Source organism: Phaethon lepturus, unplaced genomic scaffold, assembly GCF_000687285.1.
Source record: "Phaethon lepturus isolate BGI_N335 unplaced genomic scaffold, ASM68728v1 scaffold5331, whole genome shotgun sequence".
In the NCBI taxonomy this organism is placed as follows: Eukaryota; Metazoa; Chordata; class Aves; order Phaethontiformes; family Phaethontidae; genus Phaethon; species Phaethon lepturus.
Window position 1 is genome coordinate 5,118 of NW_010519734.1, and position 27,683 is coordinate 32,800.

The window sequence follows — 27,683 nt, forward strand, 5'->3', positions numbered from 1 at the left end:
TTGTTAGAAATTGTGCCAATGAAAAGAAATATGGTTTCACTCTTAACATCATTGGGGGGTGCATCAGTGTCTTGCAAATGTACATTAGAGGCAAGCAGTTATGTTTTTCTGGGTACTTCTCACTTAAGATGCACCGAAGCATTTTAATGTGGGATGACTGAAACACTGGGACTGTGATCCCAGTGCTTGGTAATGGGATCTAGAGCCTTTCACCTATAGGTCATGGGTTCAGGTCTGCCTCAAGTTAAGGATGACTAAAACTTGTTACCACCTGACAGCTGTTCATTGCTCTTGGGGGAGGGAGACACGGTGGTCCTTACATAGTTCCTAGCAACCCAGCGTCCATACTGACAATTACTGCTCTCTTCAGGCCCTTCAGAAGGGTAAAAAATTTCGTACCTTGACCGGTTTCTGTTCAGGTTGGTGCGAAAGTTCAGGAGGAGCAAGCAATGTGTTTCGTGGTACGGGATGCTGGCTTGCTCAAGGAAGATCTCATGTGTTCTGGCAAATAGCTAAGAGGGAAGCCTGTGGATAACGGGAATGGAGGGAAGGGGAAGACACTTTCCTCTTCTCTGGAAAAGACAGGTTTTTAGCAAGAGCTAATGCTCGGCAACAACGATGCTGTCAGGTAAACCATCTCATGTTGAACACTGGCCTTCAAACACATTCCTGAGAAGTAGGAACTGATATATTAAGTGGGAAATGGTGCCAGGACACTGGTGTTATTACTTTGTTGTGTTTTTTTTTTTTTTTTCCTTTTTGAAAATTTCTTAGTCAAATGGTACATATGGCATAGTATCTCATTTATAGCAGGCAGACACACAGAATCTGATGACACGCTGGAAGAATTGGGTGCAAACTGCTGCATTGTGTTACCACCAGCCATGAGACAAAGTACCGATCTGTTACATAAATCATCATTTTGGCTTGTGGGAATTTGTGCCACCAAGTCAGGTGCCTAGGCACTAAGTCATAAGGAATCGTGTAGTAAAGGAGTCAAATGCCATCAAGTGGCTTTTGATATACCAAAAAAGGAGAATGATGTGTGAATTTTGTCACCAGAATATTAAAGTGACGTAGTTCTGTCTGTCTTTGATATGGAATGAAATGGGAAGTATTAGTGCTGTATGCCATACATACAATTTAAGTCAGTAGCATTTTGAACATAAAGTGTTGTAGTCCATAAAAGAAAACCACAAAACACCAGCATTTTGTTCCTTGGTCATATTTTCCGTTACATCATTTGTCCTATAGCGTGAAAATCCTATGATGACCATAAGGCGGGGTGTTGTGGGTTTTTGTTTTGGGTTTTTTTTTTCCTTACAAGTGTAAGGAATGACTTTCTACGGAGTGTGCAAGTGTTGAGCATAGTATTGTGTATCTTCAGCACAATTAGACCAGAGGCTTCAGGTACATTTCAGTGACACTTTTAGTTGTTTCTGCCCTAGGTTTTTGCACCAGCTGTTTATAGTCTGGGGAGGAGAGGGGAAAAAAAAAAGGAAGAGCTCATATTCAGCTGATTGTGCTCGTTGTGGAGGCTTAAGATCTCTGGGTATGGCAGCCTCCAGTGATCTTTGCGAACTTTCAACTAAAATAAATGAAAACATAACTGGTATAAACTTCTAAGATTTTTTCTTTTGCCTTCACTTTTGCTGTTTATTACTTCTGATATGTTGAAAGGCCATTGATGTATCTACTTGCTTCTGGTCTGTCCGTATGTTTTCACATAATCCGACTTTGGCAGGCAGAATTTTCCTCTGCAATCTACATTTACAATTTCTTTGTACCTAAGTGTTACACTGTATAAAGTACCTACATTTGCCTGTGGAGTTGTCTTCACTCTGTTTGGCTGCAGAAATGTACCTAATGGCCCCATCAAAGAAATTATTAAATGGTGTAAAGCCTTAAGAAGAATGCAGAGCGAATCTGCTGCTGGGTTCTGGAACGTGCACCCACCTTCTTGGGTGGTTTTGCTATTCGTGTTTCGAATGTTAAAAGGTGAAAAAACCAGCTTCTGTTCCAGTGACTGACTTGTGTGATGCAATTTTGATTAGCTAAATCTGCCTTGTTCAGTGAAGTTAATGTGGTTTGACAGGACCTTGATTAGGAAGCAATCATTTCTGTTGATAGTAAACAGTTGGTCACTTTCAGCAGAGATAGGAATGCCACCCTTTGTCTTGCATGAAGTATGATTTGTTGGTTCAAGTCCTGTCTAAATTCAAAAGGAAAGTGTGGGTGGAATGGGAGAGAATATAATATGGGGGTAGAAGTTTATGGTAGACTCCACAGTCCTCAGAAAATTGGGGCTTTATTGTCCTGGCTGGCATTGAGACACAAAAGGGAGAGAGACATTTTGTCTTTGGAAGCACTTGCATTGTGAAGGACTGCAATAGAAAGCTCTGGTTCCAAGACATACAGATTAGGGTAATGCTGCTCCTTTACACCCACCCCATGTTCCTGTGAGATGAAGCAAAATTTATTAGTGTATCATAGACTGCTGGTTGGTGGAGAAAGAGGGCAGTGAGCATGAACATGAGTCTGATGAGTGAAAATGTCTAAAAATGTTTAGGGGTTTAATTCTTGATAAAAATTAACAATAGCTCTCTGTTAGCATGCATATGCAGTCTCCGTGATTGTATGTTCTCTCAGTGTAGTAAGAGGGATGTTAGGAAGTTGTAAAGGGACTCTAGGTAAGGAAGGTGTACTTTGATTTTTTTTTTTTGTACTGTGAGCTGGTCACTATTACTTGGTGTGAAGGAGGTAATGCCACATGTGACAGGCTGAAAAAATGGAGTGTGCTGTGGAAACTTACTTCTTCAAAGAATTCTTGAACTAGAAATTAAGCAGTGCTTTGTGCCAGAATGACTGTATGGTTTAATTGTTGAGGGTCTCATTCTGACAGCTTTATCCATACAGGGTCCCAGTTTCTTGCCTAGTGGTCCTTTTAGCCCTAGAGGGGTTACGGGTGGGTTGAGGGCCCAAGTGATTGAAAAAGCATGTCCCTCTTCATGTGTGTGAATGTCATCTCCCACACTGCCAACAGGTTACAGATCAGTCTTCCGTTATACGGCCTAGGAAGAGATAGATGTACATGCCTAGTTTCTGTGCACACTGTTGCAGAACTTAACTTTGGCAGCAACTCAGATCATCAGTGCCAAGCTGACTAGGACTGAAAAAAATGTAACAAATTAGACCAGGTCTGTAGCTTGGACTCAAAGCAATAAAGGTAATAAATTGTAAGGGGTGGAAACAACACATTGGTGATACTCTTTGTCCTTCTCACCTGGATGTGGTCTTGATTCAGCTAATGGGCTGAGTTAATTGACCCTGTGTCCCACATGCGTTTGCTAGAGAAGGCTACAGGGCAGGTTGTATAAAGTATATGAACTGTAGCTGAATGCTTTTTCGTCAGAGGGAAGACAATTTTCCGTTCTTGCATAATGTTTTCTGGCAAGGCAAATTGAACAGGGAGCTAGAGCCCATAGACTTTGCAGTCTTCCTCTGCCACCTTTCTTTCTTTCCTCCACCCGCCCCCCGCTCCGCGCCATGTTTTGCTATGGAGCACACTGTTGAGCTCATGTGGGTTTAAAAACAGATGCTGGGCATGAATGATCTCCTGCATCACACCATGTTATGCAGGTACTGGACCACTGGGGTAAATTATCTGTAGACAGTCCTTTCTGCTACACTCAAAACTGCATTTCTTTATGTGAACTTTGTATTTTTTCTTTTTTATCTAAGGCTGAAAGAAGTAAGTACTCATGCTCACTCTTTCTCTCCTCCCTTTCTTTGACTGGAGAGAAACATTCTTCTTCTGCCTTTGCCAAATTATTTAGGAGAAGAGTGTAAATTAAAGCCATTTATCTTGAAATGTGCTATTGGACCAGACTGTTTATACAAGTGCAAGAAATCGTAACATAGTATTTGGTCTAGTCTGCGAGGAAAAGGTGTTTTCTTTCTTACATGTGGGTTATTGGTTATAATGTAGAAAAAACTGTTGGAGGCTCCAGTTTACGCATCAATGATTCAGTGCAGTAGAGGCAATGGTATTTTAATGAGGGGTATGGTTTTTGTTGCAATGTTACTAAAAAAAAGTTTTCACTAGTTTTAGAGTTATATTGTTATCGGTTTGGGACAGAATAGTCCCATGCACGTGGTGGTGTTTTTCTGACTGGAGAGTGCTCGTGAGGTGCATCCAGAATAAGCAGTTACTGGTTAATACAAAGCTGTTGATATTTATCCATCAGTTGGCGGACGAGTGAGTCGGGAGTTAAATTACACACGGCAGAAGATTGGAGAAGAAGCCATGTTTAACCCCCAGCTCATGATCCAGACTCCACAGGAAGATGGTGCTAATGTACTAACAACAGAAGCACTCCGACAGCACCTTGACTCTGCGCTTCAGGCCAGCAGAGTACATGTCTATATGTATAACAGGTAAGGGGGAAAGCAAAAGTTTTCTTGATCATTTGTAACAGCTAAAAAGTGGGCACATGCTTCCCTCCATTTATTTTTAAAAGGTTAGCCCTTCAGAGCATTTCCTTTAGGACTGTGTTTTGATTTGAATGTCACTGGTTTCTGATACTTGACATTGTCTCATGATAGCCAGTGGCAAGTTGATTTTTAACAAATAAGAGGGGGTAAGTGGTGTTGGAAGAGATTCTGAGAATGTATCCCTATGAGCAGTGCTGCAGCATCCAGCATTTGTCTTGGTAAAGGAGTGATGTCTGTGCTCTTAAACATAGGACCTTATGGATGGGAGTCCTAACATCCAAGTCCTTCCGCATTAGAGTTGAATTCACTCGCTGACACCATCATGAGGTACATGATGACTGTGAACAGTGGCACAGGTTACTATCCTTCCAATAGTTGGGATACAAAGGGAACTGGAGACGTGTGAGAAATGGCAGTGGGTGGAATAATAGCTATTTAAAAAGAGAGGCGTAATGGAGTTGGCCTTCAGAGTGTCTGTGTGCACATACTGAAGACTGGAAGTTGTGTGTTGTCCAATAAAAAAATAATAAAGTGCACCTTAGGAAGGTACCAGCCTTGGGCTAGTGAGATGTCTCCCTGAAAAGTGGTTTCTGCAGGGTTAGTACCTACATGATGTGCCTAGGGGTGCTGCCTGCGAGGAGTGAAGCCCCATGTCTTTCACCACATCTTTTCAGCACATCCAGCAGATGCCTAAGTGAACTAATGCCAAGGCTCCAATTATCTTTTGCCCAGCTCCTGCTTTGTCTAACATGTTGGAAGTCATGGCAGTGGAAGTTGTAACATAGCTGAAAAAGGAAGGCAGAAATCCTAATGGTTTCTTTTCTCCTAAATGTGTGGGTCAGCTGGGAGTATTCTAGTCCTGTGAGCTGGAGCTGGCTTCTCTCTTGCTTGTGTCACTGAGTAGTATCTTAAGTCACAAGTGGTCTCATTTATACAACGATGGATTTCTGTCCCTCTAGTGTCTGTTGACTAGCCTGTACATCCAAAAGCAGCTCTTTTATTTTTAATGAGTTTTACAGAGAATGTGAGAATAACCAAAACAAATGTCTAGTCTGTAACTACGAAAAGAAAGGCCTTTACTTTTTTTGTGAGGTGTAGTATATCTGTGCTGAATAATATTAGCTTTTCTCAAGGATTTGCTGCTTGAGGCAAATATGTGTATATGAGTTGCAATTTTAAATGTTTGTTAAATTTTAAAAAGAGTTTTTCAGTAATTGTGCAAGAAAAAAATGTTTGTTCTTTCTATTTCTTAAAGACAGTGGAAATTGGAACATTTGTGTTATAAATCAGGAGAACTCATCACAGAAGCAGGTTACATGGACCAGGTATGTGTAGCAGGCATTTTGTTGTAAGATTTGTGTATACTGATCATTCAGCTTGTGCTGCTTTGTTTATATTCTAGTATAACTGTGGTTTTCCCCTTTCTGATTTTGACAGATCATAGAATATCTTTATCCTTGCTTAATTATCACTCCTTTGGACTGCTTCTGGGAGGGAGCAAAGCTACAGTCAGGAACTGCCTATCTGTTGTAAGCATGGTTTTTATAACTTTCTGGTCTGACTGATTCTAATTGTATGACTGTGTATGATTTTTCGGTTGCATTCCATTATTTATTCAGATTCTGGTTTAACAGAAAAATAAAAGATAAAGTGTAGTATCTTTACAGAAAATATTCATGGATTTTTTTTTCATTGAACAAATATTTTCCTCTTTCTAAGAGATGATTTGTAGGTATCGAATGAAATCCTGTGTTATTTTTTCCTGTTCTGCTAGCATGCAAGATAAAATGTAAGTTCATAATTCAAGCTTTAAGAGTTTTATGCATGTGTCCCCCCACCCCCCCAAATAAACTTGTTGCTGGTGGTTTTTTGTTTGGGTTTTTTTCTCCCATAAAATACAAAAACATCAATTGGCTGGGAATTTTCTTCCTAAGACAATGTCTTGGATTAAATCTCAAGTCTTCCTAAGGAATAAAGAACAAATCCTTTGCTTATGAGATCATTAAAGAAACCATATAGTATCTTTTATGGGTGGTTTCTCACAGTTTACAAGTGTGATATTATATGCCCTGAATCCTTTAAAGAGTCAATTGTTAATCTGTGCAGGCATTTTCTATTAATTATGCAAGAGTTAGTTATTGCAAGAGTTGGGTTATTGTTTCTGTCCTGGTTTGCATGTCTCTGTAAAAGCAATTTGCAATGGCCATCTCCTAACCTTTAGTGTACAGTTTTAGATAGGGAAATAAGGGGGTTTGTGTTTTCTGGTTGGGAGATTCAGAATAATGACTTAAGCCTGGTTAAGCAGATACAGTGTGGTTTGAACCACAGAATAAGGCAGCCAAAAGCCTTTCTAGTCTGTCAACATCACAAATTCAGAAGTGGGGGGTGGGAGAAGGGACAGTGATAGTGATGACAGCCATAGTAGCAGGAAAGCTTGATGGTTGATAGTCAAGCTGCCAGGGCATTTGAAGGAGCACAGTATTGTTACAGATAAACAAAGATCAGCTATATTGATTGATTACATTTGCAAGATGATTATTAGACTAGCAAGAAGTAATCTGATACTATGAGAAAGCTTTTCTTTCCTCAGACCCCTCCCTTCTTTCCCTCTCTCCTCCCCCCCTAATTCTTTGAAGCAGCAGTTGGCTGCCTTTTTGTTATTTAGGTGCTTGTTGATTTGTTTTGCTTTGCTTGTAAATGGAAGTTTTTTTAACCTATGAATATTCTGTTTTATACAAAAACTTTTTAAGAACAGTATTTTTGTTAAAATTACAACTGGGCTGCAAGAAAAGTACATAAACAAATCTAATTAAAACATACCTTACATTTTATGAAACAACCTTATGAGAAAAGGTTTAGGCTTGTAACAGAAAATAACTCAATTATTTGTGCAAATATGTATTTTAAAAGTATATTTGTTTCAGTACTACTTTTGTCTTTTTTGTGTGTGTCATTTTCTCCTGGTTTCTCTTGCAGAGGGAAGCCTCCTTTGCAGTGGATCAACTTTGACCCCTTAGAATTCTTGGAAGAGTTAAAGAAAATAAACTACCAAGTGGAGAGCTGGGAAGAAATGCTGAATAAAGCGGAGGTTGGTCATGGTTATATGGATCGACCCTGCCTGAATCCTGCTGATCCCGATTGCCCAATCACAGCTCCCAATAAAAATTCCACCAAAGTAAGTTTGCTTGTCCTTGTGCATATCTTTTCAAGGGAGGCCGGGGTCAGGGTGGAGGTCAGAGAGGAGAGAAGAGGGTACCCCTTTCTTCCAAGCAATATATAGTTTGTATTCTTGAGTGATGTAATTTTTCTGTTCCTGTTAGCCCACAGTCAGGAACTTTCCCTCATTCTGTGATGCAGTGCTTAATCCCACATACTTAAGAGTGAGAGTACAATGGTCAGTTTCTGGCTGGGTGTGGCAGTGTGGTGATGTGGCATTTCAGCAAACCTGATGCCTCAGACAGACATAGCCACTGCTGGAGTACAGCTACCGCTATCCATTCACACCACGCAGCAAAGCCTTCCTTCAAGTAGGGCCAGTTTTGTTGATTTTTGCGAAGAATTTGAAGTCACAGGCCCCAATTTTATATATCCCCTTATCAGTTACATCAGGCTTTGGAGAAACTGCCATCTGGTCAACAAGTATCTGGCCTGATCTATTCAACTTCATTTGTTGAACATTTTTCTCTTTGTAGACGTCGTAGATTGTCTTTAATATCTGTTATTCTAGTACACTGGGTGTTGAATTAGGGCATGAGTTTGTCTAAAGCTATGAAACTGATTAATTACTGCTTCTTTGTAACTTTTTCTAGCCTCTTGATGTAGCCCTTGTTTTGAGTGGTGGATGCTATGGACTGTCAAGAAAATACATGCATTGGCAAGAGGAGTTGATTATAGGTGGTACAGTCAAGAACAGTTCTGGTAAACTTGTCAGGTAAACAAATGTTCAAAAAAAACTACAAAATTTTCTCTGTTAGAGTTTGCTTTTTGGGGCATAGGGAGAGAATCATACAAAATCTACTGCCCCGTGTGTGTACCATGAATCCCTGTTCAGGAGGACATGCCTCAAGAGAACAGAACTTAAAAGAGTGATTAGTCAGTTTAAATTTAAGGAGGCGTCATTGCTTCCTGCTTCTAACGTCAGAATAATAGTGTATGTCACTCAGAAAGAAAGCTTTTTCCCTGCCAACTTTGTTGTTTAGGATATAGGTATAAAGCGTTGAACGGTGTTTCAAGCACTGAACACCTTTGATCATGTTTTGAAATACAGTCAAAGGAAAAAAGGGGAAAAGTAATTTGGATAATGTGCTCAGTCATTTGACTTTTCTCAGAATTCCAAAATCTCCACGGAACTTTTTGTTCGGAATCAATGTAGAAAAAAGTCTATTTTTTACGCCCCTACATCTTCAATGCAGTTTTGAGTGATAAAACAAACCCCTTTGTTTCAGACTTCTTGAAGAAGTCATGGAACACTGGACTTCAGTGGAGGAAAAAAGATGTGAAATAGAATTGTTCTGAAACATGTAGGCCATACTAAACTAAATGAAGCATAATTCTTCCATATTTAACACAGAGAACTTTTACTAGAACTTTTAATATGATTTTTGACCTTTTTTGCATTCACACTAAACATTGATAAGTCTTCCAACAAGTAGCAAAAGAATATATTTTTTGTGAAAAATAAAATACTCCCTTAAGCTTCTAAAATTGTTGGATACAGTTGCATACTCTGGAAATTCAGGATGGATAGTTATTGCCATTGTGCACTCCTCACAGCTTGTCAGGCATCAAGAGTTTCTGGTGTTTCTCTCTTGGCGTTTCACAATCTGGCATTTCTCTCCAAGGAACGAAAAAGACCAAGGTCTTCAAATGACAAATTGCCAACAGCATTTACAAGATCTTGTAGAAATAACTGTTCGTGTGTTCCTGTGGCATCCTCACCGTAATCTGTGTATCAATCATGATCTTTATAACTGATTTGTAAGGTTACGTTCTTTTGCTCCTGAAACTGATCCTATTGAAAATAATGACAAAACTCGCATTAACTTCAGTGAAACCAGATTTAGCCTCAATACTGTATAGACCAGTAGAGCTGCAGCAGATACACAGTAGAATAATTATATTCTGTTCAATCTTAATACAAGCGTGCCCTATAAAATCAAGAACTCATGCAAGCTCCTGTTAGGGTCTCATTTGGGACTCGATGCGATGAAAATAATTTCCTGAAAATGCTCATTTTATGCCTCTTTCTCCTCTCTCTCTCTCCATGTCACAGTGCCCAGGCTTTGCAAACCATGTTTCAGTTAATGACCCCTAAGCAAATGTATGAGCACTTCAAGGGGTATGAATATGTTTCACATATCAACTGGAATGAGGATAAGGCAGCAGCAATTTTGGAAGCCTGGCAGAGGATGTATGTTGAGGTAAAATTGAAAGTAACCTATATATCACACTATAAAATCCTGCTGAGATTCACTGCCTTCTGTCATGACTTTTAACAGTATTTCTTCAAGGAAGATGATTAAACCAGAACGGAGTCACCGCTTCCCAGTTTTTAAGATTACTTTTTTTTTTTTTTTTTTTTTTTTTTTTTTTTACTTTGTGTGGGTAATTTTTTTTTTTTTTTTTTTTTTTTTTTTTTAATTAAGAGGCTGCTTGGTTATTCACATATGAGAAGCCATAAAGGTTTTGCTTGTTGCTGTCTGGGACATTTTTGCTTTGCTGGGGCTGAGAAAGAACCAAAGAACTAGATGGAATTTAAAAGCTTTTGGTTGGCATGGTTTTTCTAAAGGTGCCTGGAAAACATTAGCCAACCATTGGCTGCCCTCCCAGCAGCAGCTGGGGAGGAGAGGCTATGTGACAGTGCCTGGCCTCTGTGTCCCAAGCTCTGACCTCTGCTGCGCTGCTTCTGACCTCTGCAAATAGCCAGGCAGGGAGAAGGAGGAGCACCCCAAAAAGTTTGCTGGCCGTGGGTTAAAGGCAAAACTCGTACTGCAGCAAACCCAGGGTGGAGTTTACGGGAAGAGAATTCGAGTTAAATGTTTGGAATGGGCTGAGAATGCAGTAGCCTTTCCTGAAGGATGTAAATTCTTGTCTGATAATCAGTAGCTTGTGAGAAATAATTACCAAACACATTTGTGTAACATCATCATAATCTCTTGCCTTAGGTGTGGGCTTTTGCAGGAACATTAAGGCAAAAGTAGTTGATTTCTGATGTGTGCTATAGGAGATGGTAATTAATTTTTTCTTCAGTCACACCAAGCTCCTTTTTTCTTTTCATAGGTTGTTCATCAAAGTGTTGCACAAAACTCTACTCAGAAGGTGCTCTCCTTTACCACGACTACCCTGGATGACATCCTAAAGTCATTTTCTGATGTCAGTGTTATCAGAGTAGCTAGTGGCTACTTACTAATGGTAATAAAATTAATTTATGTAATTTTCTCTGGTAGTAGAAATGGGCTTAAATATCTGCTGTATTGTTACCAGTCAGTAGTCTGGAACATTTTAGGTGTATTTAAAAAATAAGAACTACAGTTAGTAAACTTTTGCCTGAGGCTTGTCACTTGTTCCTCTGTGCAACATCTGTGATGTGTCTATTCTGTTTAAAAATGTTTGTAAGGATGTGTATTTTGGGTGGGGGAGAGAGCTGTTAGAGAAGGTTCCATTCTAATATTTTGCTTTTTCCCCCCCCAACTCCTTCTCCCCCCACCCCTTGCTTTAGCTTGCCTACGCCTGTTTAACAATGCTGCGGTGGGACTGTGCCAAGTCTCAGGGTGCCGTGGGGCTAGCAGGCGGCTTGTTGGGTGCCCTCTCCGTGGCTGGCCTTGTTGGTTGCACTCTCAGTGGCTGCAGGATTGGGCCTGTGCTCATTGATTGGAATTTCCTTTAATGCTGCCACAACTCAGGTATTTAGGAGACACAAGTCTGCTGTTAAATTACAAGTACTTTGTTAGTAATGAACACAACTGAATCTTTGAGGGGAAAAAAAGGCTGCAAAAGTATTTTGGCTGTGGGTTTTTACTTGTGCCTTTCTCCTATCTCATAGCTTAGGCTGTGAGAAATTAAGTGATCACATGTGGCCAAATGATATTAAAGAAAAAGGCAAGTATCGTGTAGTTCATATAATTACTAGACTCTGCATTACTTGATTTTTCTGTGTCCGAATATGAGTACAGGCATCCAGTCACACATAAGAAGCTGCACGTTTTGACTTTACATCTGAATATGTCAGGATATTCAAATTCTGAAAATACTTTGAATATAACTTGAATTATTATTAGATACTCTTTGTGTACGCAAAACTTGAATTACTTTTGGTGAGATTTTTGTACCTGTAAATGGTATACTGCAAGTTCCTCAACAGTATTCCAGAATAAAAGTTAATAGCTGTATTGCAGCCTTTTGATTTTCATTTTACCCTTGGATTTGTGTACAATGTAATGTAAAAGTTTCTGTAATTAGCCATTTAATGGCTAGCTGCATGACAGATCATAAAAACAACCTTCTTTGTTTTTGTTTTGTTTTGTTTCTCCCTGAAGGTTTTGCCTTTTCTTGCTCTTGGAGTTGGTGTAGATGATGTTTTCCTTCTGGCACATGCATTTAGTGAAACAGGGCAGAATAAGAGAATCCCATTCGAGGTAATGACAAACGGGGATTTGGGGAAAAATAAAACAAAAGGTTTCATATCGGGAAAGATAACTGTATGAAGAATTAATTAGTAGTGATTAAAAAAAAAACTTTTTTTTTTCTCAGTAGCTTTTCCTAGGGTCTGGAAACTATTTCTGTCAAAATAGGAAATGATGGCAATATGTGTGATCCTAGAATGTTTTGGAATGTTCACCTTCTTTTTTTCTTTTTTTTTAATAGTGTCTTAGATTTATTTTGTCTTGAAATTTTAATTTATAGCTGTCATATAAAGGCTAATATACATAATTCCAATTCTGCCCAAGATTTCAGCAAAAGTCGATGTAAATTTAGGAACAAACTCAAATATGAGTCTGACAATTACATGATAGAATGCTTTTAATGGAAAAACACAAGAATGTTAAGGTGGAAAGAAGCAGAAAGAGGACAGCTTAGAAGACAAACATTTCTTTTTATTTGTACCAACAGTTACCTTTACTTATTTGTTATGGCCTTAAATTTAAGTTATTTTGTGTATTTTTCTCTGTTTTTCTTTTCTGATGTTTGTAATTGACCGTGACATTTCAAAGTGTAACATAATAATGTTACGAAATCTAAGGTGTCATCACTTTTATGATCCTTTCCTTTTACTGACCTTTTTACCCTCAGTCCAAAGTTTCATATCCAAAGTACAAACCACTTAAAAGCAATGTATATTTTCCCGTTCTGTTTTGTATGAGCAATGCCTTCCTTGTGCTCTTTCCAGCTAGTTTAGCATGCAGGCACTACAACCTCACTCTACTATAACCTCCATATACTTCAAAGTAGGCTGTTGGGTTGGGAAAAGATCATGTGTTTATCTTGATTTCTGTGACACTTTTGTCTGTGGTCCCTGGGTTTTGGGTTGTTTTTTTCTTCAAGATGTGTAGCTATGTTATGCCTCTATGCTGTTAATACATGCTTATTTTGCCTGAAAAATGAGAATACCAAGTGACTCCCCTGGTAGAAAATACCAATCTAACTTAATTACAGATGTATTTGATATAATGTCAGTGCCCATTTAGTTTTGCGTACTGAAGCTAGGATCAGCTTTGATAATGTCTTCTACCCTCAAAAAACATGAACACTTTTTGTTATCTGCTTTTCTCCAGAACGGTATACTTAGTACATTGTTTATTCTCACACACTCTCAAATGTACACTTCAGAATTTCATTGTAATAATTTTTCACTGTTACTGTGTTATATCTGTAGGATGACCCCTTCATTTACAGGACATCACCTTATTCACTTGACTTTTAAGATACGTCATTTGTTTTGCAGGACAGAACAGGTGAATGTTTGAAGCGAACAGGAGCAAGTGTAGCCCTTACATCTATCAGCAATGTTACTGCTTTCTTTATGGCTGCCTTAATCCCTATTCCTGCTTTACGAGCATTTTCACTTCAAGTAAGTTTATATGCTATTTTGTTAGCTCTTATGCATGGTCCCATCATGGAAAGCCAGTGATGACACGTTAGTGGTAGTGTTACAGCCTGTGTTCAGTGCTGCTGCGGTTCACTGAACCAGTATGTGATCACTGTTTACCATAGCGCTGAATAGTAACAACTGCCATCTGCCCTTGATTCTGCTCCTCCCATTTCTCATGCCCAGAATCTCTTGCAGCCTGTTAGCGGGTGGAAGAACACCCTGCCCCGTCACAGCTGGTTTGAGTGCACAAGCCAAGATGTAGGCAACTAAGCTGAAACGAGTCTCCAGAAAGATTCGCGTTTTTAAGTCAAGAGGAGTAGACTGTACTGTAACGTTCCTCAGTAGGAATTTAATCCTTTCATTCACATTTGTCCAATTTGCTGTTCTTAAAAACTATAACCAAAGTGCAGTGACAGCAGCGAATATGCATTTGCCGTATAAATTATTACCGAAGCAGTTTGTGCTGCCTTACTTGCAGTATAATTTTAGAAAACTTGAAGGAAACTTCAAGAATTTTAAGTTCCAACTGCTTTGAGAGAAAATGTGAACTTTATGTGCTGAACCAGGTATCGCTCGTTCTCCCTTTCTCTCTTTGTCTTCTTGTATTTGTTTGTAATTATAATTGATAATATACCTTCAGGAATATGCAGGCTGGAGAAAGCTTTCTTCTAAAAGCAAGGGCTCTTTGAAGGAAGCTTTGGGAGTTTCTCCCCTGCCACAAGCAATTTATAGCACTGTCTGACCTTGGTGCAGAGTAGGCAAACTGTACTTTTTCAGTAGTTATTTTTCTTCTGCTGTAGCCTGGTCTTCAGTCATTTTTAATTCTCCATGAGGCCTTGGCTACTCAGAGGAAGCAAGAGATGCAATTTTTCTTAGTACATGGGGCAATTATTGCTGTTTTCAGAGATTTAAGTATGCCTGCATTAAGCTGTAAAATGGTAAACTGTTTGTGATTGCAGTTACATTGCCAATGAGCATTAATAATTTGTTTACCATTTCCTTCTCAATAGGTAATTTGCTAGTGAATAATAGAGAAGGTAAAGGCCTTATTGGTTTTCTGTATCATTTAGCAGATGTCTGTGGCAACTACAAGTAGATCCTTAGTGCTGAATGGTTAGCAGTATTTAGCTCTGTTGATTTGCCAAAACCTAGATGTCTCTCCTTACAGGTGATGTGACAGTGAATTGTTTTATTTTATGGCAAAGACCCGTGTCAATGTGTGAAATATTTTTGGAACTGTAACGCATTTATTGGAAAAAGTTAGTGATGTCTCCTAAACCTATGGCCCAATTTCAAACATTCAACATGTACCTTAAGCTGCTAACAGGGTACTGGAGATTTTCACTAGGAGTCGGAGGAGAAGGCTTGTTTTGACAAGCTTTGTCGTACCTGTTCTTTATACTTCACCCTAAATGCATCTCATAAGAAGCACTCAACAGTGATGGGCCATTTTGTCCTAATCACACTGCTAAGCTGTTGAGTGGGAGCCACCAAAATTAGATCTTTTATCTGATCAAATTTTGCTTAGCCTTTCTCTGTTCCCACTCTTCACCTCAGAACATGACAGGTTGCCTTTAGAACATATGTGGAGACAACAGCTGTACTTGTTAACTTGCCGCGATGCTGTAGACTGAGTCACTGAAAGTTCAGAAAACAAAGTCTGCATAGCAAAATGACAAACAAAAAGTTTCCAGTGAGATTTCAACATATTCATGTATGAACATGTTGATATTATTCAGAATAAAAACATCACAATCAAAGTCCTTTTCAAGGCAGTGATTAATATGGAATCTATGTGTAGGAACGTTTGGGTGTCCAGAAATTGTTTTGAGTTGCTCAATCTTTTCTCACATACATCTGTAATTTGTCTTTTCTTGCACATAGTAACCCCTTATATGTATACAAGAGAAGGAAAAATGTGCAAAAAAAGGGCAGCTGGAGACCTGTAATGAGGATTTATTGATGCTAGAGCGATATATATAACTGATATGCATATAAGTTACGAACCACTAAAATAACATCCTTTGTTGTTAGAAAGGAACATTTATTACTTGCTTTGCCCAGCTTCACCAGGTAGAATCAAAATCAGGTGATACGTTAATCACAGCATTCAGAATCAGATAACCATGGCAGATTTTGGTGGGTGGTCTATATTTATATATGGTTTTCTTTATGTACAGTTTTCTTCCTCCCTCTCCCTCTTACTCAGGCTTGTTTAAACAAGAAGTCCTTGCTGTCTTTGATAGCTTCATAGCAAGACTTAGAAAGCAATGAAATACTGCATTTACTTTTCACAGATGCTGCCGCCTTCTCCTCTAGATAGTGGATTTTTAACAGATGGGCTTAAAAAAAGGATTGCTCTTGACCTTGTTTTGCTCTTCATTCACTTTTCTTAAGACATTGCAAGATAATTGTCAAAGTTTCCATAACTTTTGAGGCCCGGTATCTGTAAAATAACCCAGCTGCTGAGGGAGAATAAATGGTTTCCTGAGCCTGCAAGCCCAGCTTTTAGTTAGTAACTCACGTTTTGCACATCAATGGTTTCTTCTTTCTCAGCTTCTGTTCTTGTCTGCCAGCTAAAGCAGTTCATTGATACCTCTGAGTTGTTCATTTACTTTTTGGAACTCAAACACTGCAACTCTAATGCTGTCTTAGGAGTTTGCTAGGGTTAGCTCTTGCTGAGTTGTAAAAAAATCAGAATCAGTCCTTTTGAAAGTGACATTTTTAAAAATTAATTCCATATGCAGATGGGGACTGTTTTAGCTTTTTCACAGTTTTTTTTTTTTTTTCCAATTGTTGATCTTTCTAGCCCCTTATTTAAGCAATTTTAGGGCTTTGAGATGCTGAACATGTCCCAAATCACAAGAATCACCTGTAAGAGTGCTCAGGACTTTGAAGGAGTGGGTCCTGAGTTTTCAGATGTGTTTCATTTCTTAACATGGTGGCGGAGGAGGAGATTATCAGAGAAATCCACTGAAAGTTTTTGAAGTTTGCTGTAGGAATGTCTTAAACATATCCCTGTGTTTTGAGTATAAATGAAGGAAGGGAAAGCAGAGTGTAACTACCGCTGGGCTGAATTCTTTCCTCAGACAGACTATTTGGACACCCTTATGGAGTAAATTCTGGCCAGGAAAGAGAATATACAGCATCACAAAAATTCATCTAATTCTTCTTGCTTGCACCAGAAACTTCCTCCCCTAACGGTAGAGGAGTGGTGTGGATTCACTAATGAGCAGGGGTGGAACTTTACCCAATTAAGTCTTAGCAGTAACTTTTTTCCTCACCGCAAGAATGACAATTTTTTTTTCCTAAATGTAAGAGCGCATTACCAGGTGGTGGTGGTGGGTTTGTGGAGAGAAAGAACGTAAGTTTTTAAGCTCATTCAATTATCTTACTCTGCTGAAGTGGTTAGTCCCCTTCCTTTTACTCACGTCATTTACCTCTCCCGGCTCCCGACAGGAGGATTTAACAAGCAAAATTATTAAAGCCTAAGGGAAAAGGGGGAGGGGGGAGGCCCCGAGTCTGTACGCTGTCAGGCAGGAGTTGCAGATAGGCAGCAGGAGGGTGGAAGTTTCCCTGACAGACCTCCTCGCCTGTTCATCACCTCTGGCTATGCAGCACACCCGTTCTCCTTGGGTGGGCTGCCAGGAATGGCACGGAGCAGCACATACCTTCCGAGGGGCCCCAGCCTACCAGCCTGGCTCCGTCCCCCTTGCTGCCTCCAGCACAGACTGCCATTCTTCTTGTCTCCCTTAGCAGTTGCAGCAGCAATAATATTTTTAGGCTGTGCATTATGAAGAGATGCAAAAAAGCGGTGTGTGTTTCTCAGGAAGTGACCAACATTTTTTTTCTGATTAATGGAATTTTTTTACTACTCTCTGATCTCATTTCAGTGAATGCCTTCCTTTTACACCCTTGAGTAGGCCCCATTTTATCCCTTCTGGGACTAACCTTACCGTTGTTTTTGATTGCTCAAGGAAAACCCTTGAGGCCCTTTCCTCTCCCATTTGACCGTTTGTCTCTGAAGGGCGAGAGAAGATGCCTTGTCGCCAAAAATCCTAAGCATGCTCTCAGCTTGGGTGCTGCTAGCAGATTGCCTATGCTCTGGAAGCTCTGCTGCCACAGTTTTTTGTTGGTGCTTTTCCAGTCAATGTAATTGTTACAGACTGTGGGTATTGCCATGATCACATTTCCCATACATTCCCATTCCCAGCCACCAGACACCTAAACGGCATCAGGAGGGGAAGTCGTGGCTGATGCATCAGGTCAGAGATTGAGTCACCCCTCAACAGTTCTTCCTTCCCTCTCCCTGTCAAGTCACAGGGTGTTTTTTTGATCAGACAGCAAATTAGAATTGATACCAGAACAATATTTCTGTATTTAACTGAAAACTGTTACATCCTTGAAATGCGGGGGGGGGGAGGGGCGGTGAGGGAGGGACACTGCAGTATGTAGGAAGTGTGGTGCTATGCTTTAGGAATCAATATTTAAGTAGAAATCAGAACAGAGGGGGTTTACAAATATTTTACTTGTGGGGCTAGTACATCAGCACTGGCATGGCGCAATGGAAAATCAAGGTGTTCTAAAAAAGAGGTGCCGTGTTAATGGGCGGATTTACTGTGTGTTGTTGGATTAGTTTTCATGCTTTTTAAAAAGTCAAGTATGAATATAACAAACTTCAATGGTGTATCTACCACACACTTAAGCAGTAGTTTTCAGGTTTACCATCCTGTGAGATTTAAGGATGTTGGGGTCTACAAAGGGAACTGATAAGGCATGAAGTATTTGCAGTTTATAGAGCAGGAACAGAGGACTTCTGTTAGTTTTTCAGCCATGCTGGGAGGAGTAAGAATTATTGAGGCAAACCTCAGATGTTTTTTCCCAAATCTCAATAAATCTTAGCTGATCCTTGATAGAAGATCTTGGTTAGACACAACTAATTATTCATGTTATATGGGTGATTCAACCATCTCTGGTTTAGCAGCAATAAAGAAAGCAGTGGTATGAACTAGGTCCAACAAACACCTTGGTTGCAACAGCAGCCATTTGTTTTTCTGACAGATTCAATTAATTCTGGAGAGGATCAAAAGGAAATCACTTAATTTTAAAGTCTTGGCTATGACCTTACATACCTTTCTGTGTGGATATTTATAAATCATGAAATAGTCATTGGATCTTTTCTCTCAAAGATGGCTAAATACTAATTTGGCTTTAAGTACTAGGTAATATGTTTTAGTAGTTATGTCTGCAGACAACCAGCAGGACCAAAATCTTACTTCAGGCAGGCTGGGGACTACCAAATGAGAACCACCAATAAAAAAACACTTTTATATACAATTTATTTATGATTGAAGTTACTAGAAAATATTTACATAACTAATTGATTCTCTCAAAAGTAGAAGCAGTATCTAGTGTTTTTATTGTACTTCACAGAATCACAGAGAATCGTTAAGGTTCGACAGCTTCAAAACCCTAAAAATCATTCATTCTGTCAGTACTTTGATTTTCACAGATAGAGATACATAAAAATAAAAATTGCATTATTTAGGCAATTTGTATTATTTATTTGACATGTAAGTCAAGAATTTTAAAACATGGATTTTGGATATCACATCTTTTGAGCTGCCAGTTTTGAGGCCTGATTTTTCAACATCAAAAGCAGCCATTCATTTATTTTGCAAAAAGGAGGGCCTGTTTATATCAGGTCAGCGACTTCTCCCACATCACAAAGACCTCCATCCAGGAGGACTAGAGTGGCATTCCGGCATTTTGGTAGCCCAACTTTTGTTCTTTTTTATTTTTTATTACTGTTTTAACCCAAGTGATCATTACTTCAGAAGTTACAGATGGAGGTGCTTGATACTTTATATGATTTCCTTAACATGAAACTGGGCTACTATTGAGATGGCTACTGCTTATCTAATGGGTAAAATTGAAGGATTTCAAGGGTTTTTTTCACCTGTTGATGGCTCAACCATTTTTTTCCCAGTCTCTCTCCTACTCTCATAACTATCTTTCAAGACCATCTGTGCCCAGGCTTTCCCTTTGTGATGACTAGTGCTCTGAACAATTCTGCTTTACAAATAAATGCTATTAATAATAATGATGGATGCTGCACCACATATGTTTATGGAGATTCTCTGGGAATCTTTGTGTGGGAAAGGGTTTGAAGTACGGTTTGAAAGGGGGTGGGCGGGGAAGTTGGTTTTTTTCATTACGTAATGTTCGCTTTACAAATTAAACCAAGTATTCTTGTTCCAATTTCAGATGTATTCTTGTTCTAATTTAAGACTCATTTTGGTAGACTGGCTCATTAATCAAGTTCTGTTAAACACAAGCATATTAATACGTAGATTTACTATGTGGTGTGGGATTAATTTTGAATCTCCTTTAAAAGTAATCCCTGATAAACCCAAAATGTTGCTCTTTTTGGCTAGACTTTTAAGTAAGTATATCAAGTGCATAATATTTTACTAAATAGAGCAGATTCATTAAAATTTACTTAAACCTTTATTTAATTTCTGATTTAATAATGTGCTTTAACGTTATTGTGATGCTTAAATTACTTCAAATCCCTTAAATGTGAGAACTTCAGTTCTAGTTCCAAGTTTGCTTTTGCTTCCGTCTTTTTTTACTGTGAGACTCTAAACATGACAGAATCTCATGCAAAAGTATGATTTGTTGACGCTCTTTTTCCACTTGAAAAATCATCACCACATCTTCAGGCACAGATGTATGAAGTTTATCATTAAAATAAATAAATTAATTCCAATAGGCTTACCATAATGAAATAGGAATGAAAAAGTATATCTTCCAGTTTCCTGAGGGAAAAGCTTGAAAGCATCTGACGGGTTGACGTGATAAATGGGTGAACGGATGAGAATTGAAAGGAAGTTTTATGCTTTGTAAAGCTGCTGCCCTACATGAAGCTTGGTAATGACATCACTTCTATGATTGATCTCTAGGCAGCCGTTGTGGTGGTATTCAACTTTGCTATGGTTCTGCTGATTTTTCCTGCTATCCTGAGCATGGACCTTTATCGTCGGGAAGACAGGAGACTGGATATATTCTGCTGTTTTACAAGGTGAGAATGTGTGATAGATTGATGTATGAGGTGCATCCTTTTTATGGTCACCAGTCAGTGCTACCATTCCTTGTCAGGAGTGGCAGTTCTTCATTGCAACTGGGTCAGTATGTTGCTGTTATGATTCATTGCTAGTGACTGACATACCTTTGCTACTCTGGTTTTTACCTGACCGAGGGGAAAAGCGAAAATCTGTCTGTGTCACAGACACACACAAACACACTCACACATGCTCACTCTCTCTTCCCTTCATTCATACGTATGTTCATTTCAGCTGTTGGAGAGTAACATTTTCAAAGCAGATAAAAGAGCTATGCTCTAGGAATATCTTCAAGTATTTGTAGAGTGTTAGGGGAGTACTGCTAGGGTTGTCCAGTGCTAGTATTGGGTATTCGTGGAAGATTGTACATAACTCAGGGTACTGAGAAGGGTTACTTACAGTTAATCACAATGTGCTAATTTTTATGCTTTTTACACCTTTAAAATGAAATACATAAACATAATGTATAAACTATAAAATTACTTCCCCTTAGCCAAGTTTTTCATGGGTCTATGAGGAATGCAGGACCAAAATCAGTACCATTACAGGATAATGCTCGATAAAGTTTCTGTGGTGGCTGAAATGGTAGTTTAGAATGGTAATACTGCCAGTTAGAAAAGAGTGTATACACAGACTCTTCCCTGATACATGGCCAGCTCTGAGCGAAGAGTGGGAGGTGTCTACTGTCATCAGTGGCGCCGCTACTTAGAAATTAAGCATCTTTTCAACCTTAGTTTTTGCTTTTGCCTGCAATGAAAAGGATCAGCTACATTTCTACAAATGTGCTCTTACTGTCATAACCAGGATGTGGTCTACCTTATGTCCTCTTAGGCTTTACATCCACCTAGAAGCTGACATAGTTTGACATTTTAATTTTAATGTCAAAGAGAGAAAGCACTTTCCTAAATTTGTTTTTGAGGGAGTGGTTAGAACAGGGAGTTGATCCCAAGCCAGGACTTCTACTTTCTATTTCTGATTCCGTCATAGTTTCAGTGGATGGCCTAATGTGCTTGAATTTTGGAGCCCTAATTCTCAGAAATACAGGGCAATCAGACCTTCCATTTATTCCCTCATCGAAAGTTGCACCAAATGTGTATCAAAATTTGGGCCCATTTATATATGAAGAAATGCAGTTAATGAGTGCTTGCTTTGTTTAGGTAGGCAGCATTCTGAATTCCTCTTGTTTTTGTAGGATTTTGTCCACTTAGTGAAAAATCTCTGATACTGTTTTCTATCATCAATTTGTCATTTCTCATTTACAGGAATAATAATAATAATAATAACAACTATTATTGTTATTGTTATTATTGACTAGGTATTTGTTAGAGTCTTGCATAGACTAAAATTAAAGAGAATGCTTCAATTACGTCTGTAATTTTGTCTCTTCGTGTTGCCCATCCTGCGTGGGAATTAATCCTTGCATATGTTTACTTAATTTTTAAAACATTCAGTCAAGTGGTTTCAGCCTGCCTCCCAAAAGTCTGAGATCTTATCCAGAAGGCTCAGATACTATTTAACAGTTACTTTAATAGTTCTAAACAGAAGAACTTGGAATGTCATGTGTTTACATTTTGATCTAAATAGCTTGACTCTCAGCATGGACACGTAGATGCGAACTCACACACATATTGTGCATTCAGACTGTGTGCAACTACCTGGGTATTGACCTGATTAGCATGTGTAATTAATGGAGTGCTGTGGGTAGATGTTAATGTCTTCAGACAGATGCTGGTTCCTTCTTTCCTGAGCACAAGCAATGTGCGCATATTCTGAGAGGCCTACACTTTGAACCATGTCTGAGAAATGTTTCCCTAAAGGTACAGAATAAAATTCACATCAAAGTGTTAAGACTTAATTAATATAAACCATCTAATAGTAGTAGGAGCAGTCTCAGATGGAAGCAGGTTATCCTATCTAGCCTGTAAAATAAAGATCTATATAAATGCAAACAGATGTTTTCCTCTTCCCTTACAGTCCGTGTGTCACTAGAGTGATTCAGATTGAGCCTCAAGCATATGTGGAAAGTGACAATACTTGCTACAGTCCTCCACCCCCGTACAGCAGTCACAGTTTTGCACATGAAACTCAGATTACAATGCAGTCTACAGTGCAGTTGCGCACAGAATACGATCCTCATACGCAGGTGTACTACACCACAGCAGAGCCTCGCTCAGAGATATCTGTGCAGCCAGTGACAGTGACACAAGATAATCTTAGCTGCCAGAGCCCAGAAAGCACAAGCTCGACGAGGGATTTGCTTTCCCAATTCTCAGACTCCAGTATGCATTGCCTTGAGCCACCCTGTACGAAGTGGACCCTTTCATCTTTTGCAGAAAAGCATTATGCTCCATTCCTCCTGAAGCCAAAAGCTAAGGTAATCAGGGAACTATTTACCTGTTTTCAAAAACAGACTTCTGCCTTGCCCAGTAATTAAATTGTCCTGGCAGTGTTATTAAATATAAGCAATAAATAGAATTATTTTAGAATAACAATTCTTAATTTTACAGCTAATTTCATATTTTAAAAGTTTTATCTTGCAAGTGCTGTAGAGACATACTTTTCAAATATAAGTTAGGAGGGTTTTGATTTTCAGTAACATAAGCTTGTGAATAGTGAAACTAAAGCCACTTTTAAACTTTATTACAATAATACAAATCTCTCATCTGTGATGCAGAGCGCCTTCAGTAAAGCATGAATTAGCTCAGACTTGTAGTGTGTATGTGTGGGGGAAAAAAAAAAAAAAGAAGAAATAAAAGCATTAGAGTGGACTGATGGGTGTTAATTTTGAACCCAGCTTGGGAGTGTGCCATTATGAATTGTTAGTTTCGTTAGAAATCTAAAACCAAATGTATTTCCATTTTCTGTTGCAGATTGTGGTTATTTTTCTTTTTCTGGGTTTACTTGGGCTCAGCCTTTATGGAACTACCCGAGTGAGAGATGGACTAGATCTCACAGACATTGTACCACGGGAAACACGGGAATATGACTTTATTGCCGCACAGTTCAAGTACTTTTCTTTCTACAACATGTATATTGTGACACAGAAAGCAGACTATCCAAATGTCCAGCACTTACTTTATGAACTTCACAGAAGTTTCAGCAATGTGACATACGTTTTGTTGGAAGAGGATAGGCAGCTTCCGAAAATGTGGTTGCACTACTTTCGAGACTGGCTGCAAGGTAAGAGAGAGTTGTATGAATTTTTCTTAATTCTACAGTTGGTAACCACTTGTTCATGCTAGAAATGCTTCCTTCTTTGAATATAGACACACAGTTTAAAGACTGTGAGCAGGAGGGAGAATGCCTAGGTGCTGATCCGAACTCACGTATTGACTCGCTGTTTCTCCAACAGGTCACTTAAATTCTTTGTGGCTAAGTTTACTCCCCAATAAGACAGTTTTGAAGCTTTAAGAGATTATATCCATGAGAGGCCATCTCATGCCATTAATTTCTAAGCAGCTAAGAGGAGTTCTGCTTTAAAATTAATGGCCAAATATGGCCCACTGTCTTGGGAAAATAAATGTTTGCTGAGTGTTTTGAGAACTGTAAATGAAAAGTCCCCATCCAGCGATGTATTTTGGCACAGGCTTAACTTTCAGCACATGAGTGATCCTGTTGGCTTCAGCTGGGACTGCTGGCATGAAGAAAATTCAGTGTGGCTTACATGTTTTATTGGATTGGGAACTTATTATGTATCCTAGATTTCCAGTCAAGTATCCTCACTTTCTGTGGTGCTGCTCTTTCTGTGCTGAATTGTAACAGAGCAGGGGGAGGACAAGAGAAGGCATAGCTTTTCAGGTAGTATGATGGTAATTATACTGAAGTCAGCTTGTTAAAGATCTTAAAGATACTGTAATTACACATGTTGAGACAAATAACTGTTTTGTATTTAAAATAAATGGTACTGTTAGATCTCGGCAAATTTAGCAGCAAACATATTCTTCCCAAGAGTACTTCTGTCCTACCTCTCTGTCTTTGCGTTGGGAGAACCTCCAGGAAGCTTTTGCCAACAGAAAAATAAATAGTGCTGACCTAGTGAGACTGTAAATTTTAACCTTAACTGTTTACAGATGACCAGTGTAGCCAATGATTCTTAGAGAACATGGAATTAACTGCTACTATTTGGGATATTTTATTCCTTCAGAAAATATGTTAGGCAACGTTAGGAAAGCAGATGCATGTAAGTGACACATCTAAACAAAATTATCAAGTCTCCTGTGTATTTAATGCACTGATAAATCATGCAAAGCAGTATTTCAGCTATTAGGCTTGGTTTTTTAATGGCTTTTAAATATATCAGATCCATTCATTACAGCCTACTTACTGGAATTTTTACTTAAAATATTTTTCTCACATATTGGGGTATAAGGGAAGGTATTACTGGCAGGAGGAAAATTCAACATAGCTTAGATGCTTTGCTGGATTAGAACCTTACTATACTTTCTAGATTTCTAAGAAAGCATCTTTCTTCTGCCTTTCCAAATTTTCTTGTACCTCTGCTGTTCGTTTTATTTCTTTTGTGGGTATTTTTTGTTGTTGTTTCAAACAGTAGGCAAAAATGTGTCTGGTGTGTCCCCCGCTTCCACTGCTCCCCCTCCCTCTGCCTGAGGGAGACGGAAATCTGAGATCACATTGAGGATCTTCCCATATTAGTGCCGAACCTCAGCACAGTCTGCCAGCGAGGAGATGGGGAAGAGGTGCCCTTGGAGCTGCTCCCTTGCTGGTTTCCCGGAGGGAGACACGGAGGCTAGCCCACCCGGTGCTGCTCCCAGGGGCGCTTGCATTCCCATTGCACCTCGCTCAGCCCACGGGTACCTTCCCAGACCTCTTCCACTTTGGATGCCTCTTTGTCATCACCTCCTTCTGCTTAGGACTGTTAGTGCAGCCCTGGCCCCATGCCAAGGGCCTGCACATCTCCTTCTCTGTGCTGTATGTCCCTGCTCACATAGGACTTTTCCAGTACGGCTCTTTTTTTCCGGGCGTTCCTACTCTCTTCTTCCTGCCCATAGTTACATTTCCCCTTCCAGGCCACAGTAGCCTGCCTGCCCTCCTTCCTTATCCTCCACTTTTCTTCCGCAAGAGGAACTGTGAGTATCCCCAGTACCCTGGATGTACTGACGGGGTGCATGGAGCAAAGATGTTATGCTGGAACGGCCAGGGAGACTTCAGGAAGCAGTGACCTGCGGTGGTTCAAGTGGATGTGCCAGCCCTGTGATGGAAAGGGCATTGTTTGGCCCGTTGATCACCCACAGCTTTAGAATTAATCATTGTGATTGCTAATTAGCATTCAGGTCTGTGTCCTTAACCCTCCTCCCCACCTTCCCCAAGAGGGACACAATTAACACAAACCAGCTGCTTTGTACAGCCACAGGGCTGTCTTCGCAGAGTGTGGTACGGCATCCACAAAGCTGTAAAGAAGAAAGATATCGAGATGTATCAATAGAAAGAAGTTATGTTTTAAAATGGTACAGGGCATTGGTGTAACAGGGAGGATCTAAACTGTTACACCAAAAGCTGCCACGCTTGTCATAGTTAGGGAATTATCTCAAGGTGCAGACACTAATAGATAGAGTAATACCTGATTGTTACCAACTGGGGCTGATGCTGAGGGAGTGAAGAGGAAGGAAGGTGAAAATTGAATTTACAAACAAGGTATAGGTTTAGGCTGGATTCAGGGAGGATCCTCTGTGAGGTGGGAACAGTTCTGCTGGTGTGTTGTTATGCTCTGGAGCAGCAGGATAATCAAAGCAGGGACAAGTTTGAACTTCATGGCTAATTGCTGCTGGCTTGACTGGGAATTCAGTGCTAGAGATTAATGGCTCAGGATGGCCTTCTGACACACACACATTTGTCCGGCAGAATGAGGGAAGCAACAGCATGTGAACAAAAGCAATTTTTATCAAGAAGGAGTCCTTGGTGTTAGCCATACATTTGCCCTTGTTTACTAGCAGTGGAGTGCCTTCAGCTTAACGCACTTCTTTTTTCAGAGGTTTCCTTGTATTTTGCTTGCTGGTGTCATATCATGTTAGCATATTTTCTATTACTGAAAATGCAACAGAAGAAGAGTTAACACTAATCATTCATTTAAACTTGAAATGTTAACATTATTTTTGTAAGTGACTGAATGTAAATGAGGTAGCTTGAATTCCCTGGTGGCTTGTAATTAGGCTTGTTTTTGCCAAGGGTAATCTTATCTGGTGTTTCATGGTGCCAGCTGTTCACATGAGTCAGTAGGAGTTCCTTCCTCAACCCCATTCCTGCATCTGACATAATTTTGGAGGGTTTCACTTTCCTCAGAAGTGTTAAGCAAAGGTGACTGCTGATATGAAAAAATCTTTTATGTAAGATTTTTTAAATTCCTTTAATTTTTATAACTTTTCTGCAGAAAGAGGTCAACAAGTTACTTTTATCTTTTTGCCCTGAAACATTTCATTAACACCATCTATAAAAGATTAAACATCTTTTAAAATCATTGGTATTAACAGTTTGTAACGGAAGTACTGTTTGCTTTGAAAGCAGCAACTCTGCTGTTAATTTCAAAGTGTTATGGGAAATGTTAATTATTGAAGTTTTGAAAGTCTTTAAAAATTAAGCACAACTGACAGTGTTTTCTTGGTATTCTTTCTGCAGACTTTCAGTTTCTTCAAGGTCAGTAATAAAACAACCCAGAGCATGAAGTGGTTAAGCCAGCTGAGGAATAGAGATACAGAAGGGAGCAGGGTTTGGGGAATGACCAAACTTGTAAGAACAGGGGGGAGGGGGAGATACGAGAGAGCTGAATTTTCACCCACTGCAGTGATGTTACATGTACATGCCCTTTTTTGACATACCTTGCAAGCACAAATTGGTATGACACATGCCAATGGATATATTTGTCATTGCATGTCTGTGGAGCCCCGGACAGGGGCTGGACATTAGTCTGAAAGCTCTGCCCCTGCATACTGTCTTTCATAGCAATTTGTGTGCTCCTCCTGCTG

At 39.4% G+C, this 27,683-nt stretch overlaps 1 protein-coding gene across 1 annotated transcript in view; it reads left to right on the top strand.

Annotated features, from left to right (window-relative positions):
* Positions 1 to 4,237: 4,237 nt before the first annotated feature.
* Positions 4,238 to 27,683, top strand: part of LOC104628516 (protein patched homolog 1-like) — a 40,158-nt gene continuing 16,712 nt past the window's right edge. Inside the window, 14 exon segments of the mRNA XM_010297136.1 lie at positions 4,238 to 4,437; positions 5,750 to 5,819; positions 5,932 to 6,023; positions 7,471 to 7,669; positions 8,304 to 8,425; positions 9,767 to 9,914; positions 10,774 to 10,905; positions 11,213 to 11,284; positions 11,286 to 11,396; positions 12,030 to 12,128; positions 13,436 to 13,561; positions 20,548 to 20,666; positions 22,681 to 23,080; positions 23,577 to 23,886. Coding sequence (XP_010295438.1) covers positions 4,307 to 4,437; positions 5,750 to 5,819; positions 5,932 to 6,023; positions 7,471 to 7,669; positions 8,304 to 8,425; positions 9,767 to 9,914; positions 10,774 to 10,905; positions 11,213 to 11,284; positions 11,286 to 11,396; positions 12,030 to 12,128; positions 13,436 to 13,561; positions 20,548 to 20,666; positions 22,681 to 23,080; positions 23,577 to 23,886 — 2,131 coding nt within the window. The 5' untranslated portion in view covers positions 4,238 to 4,306.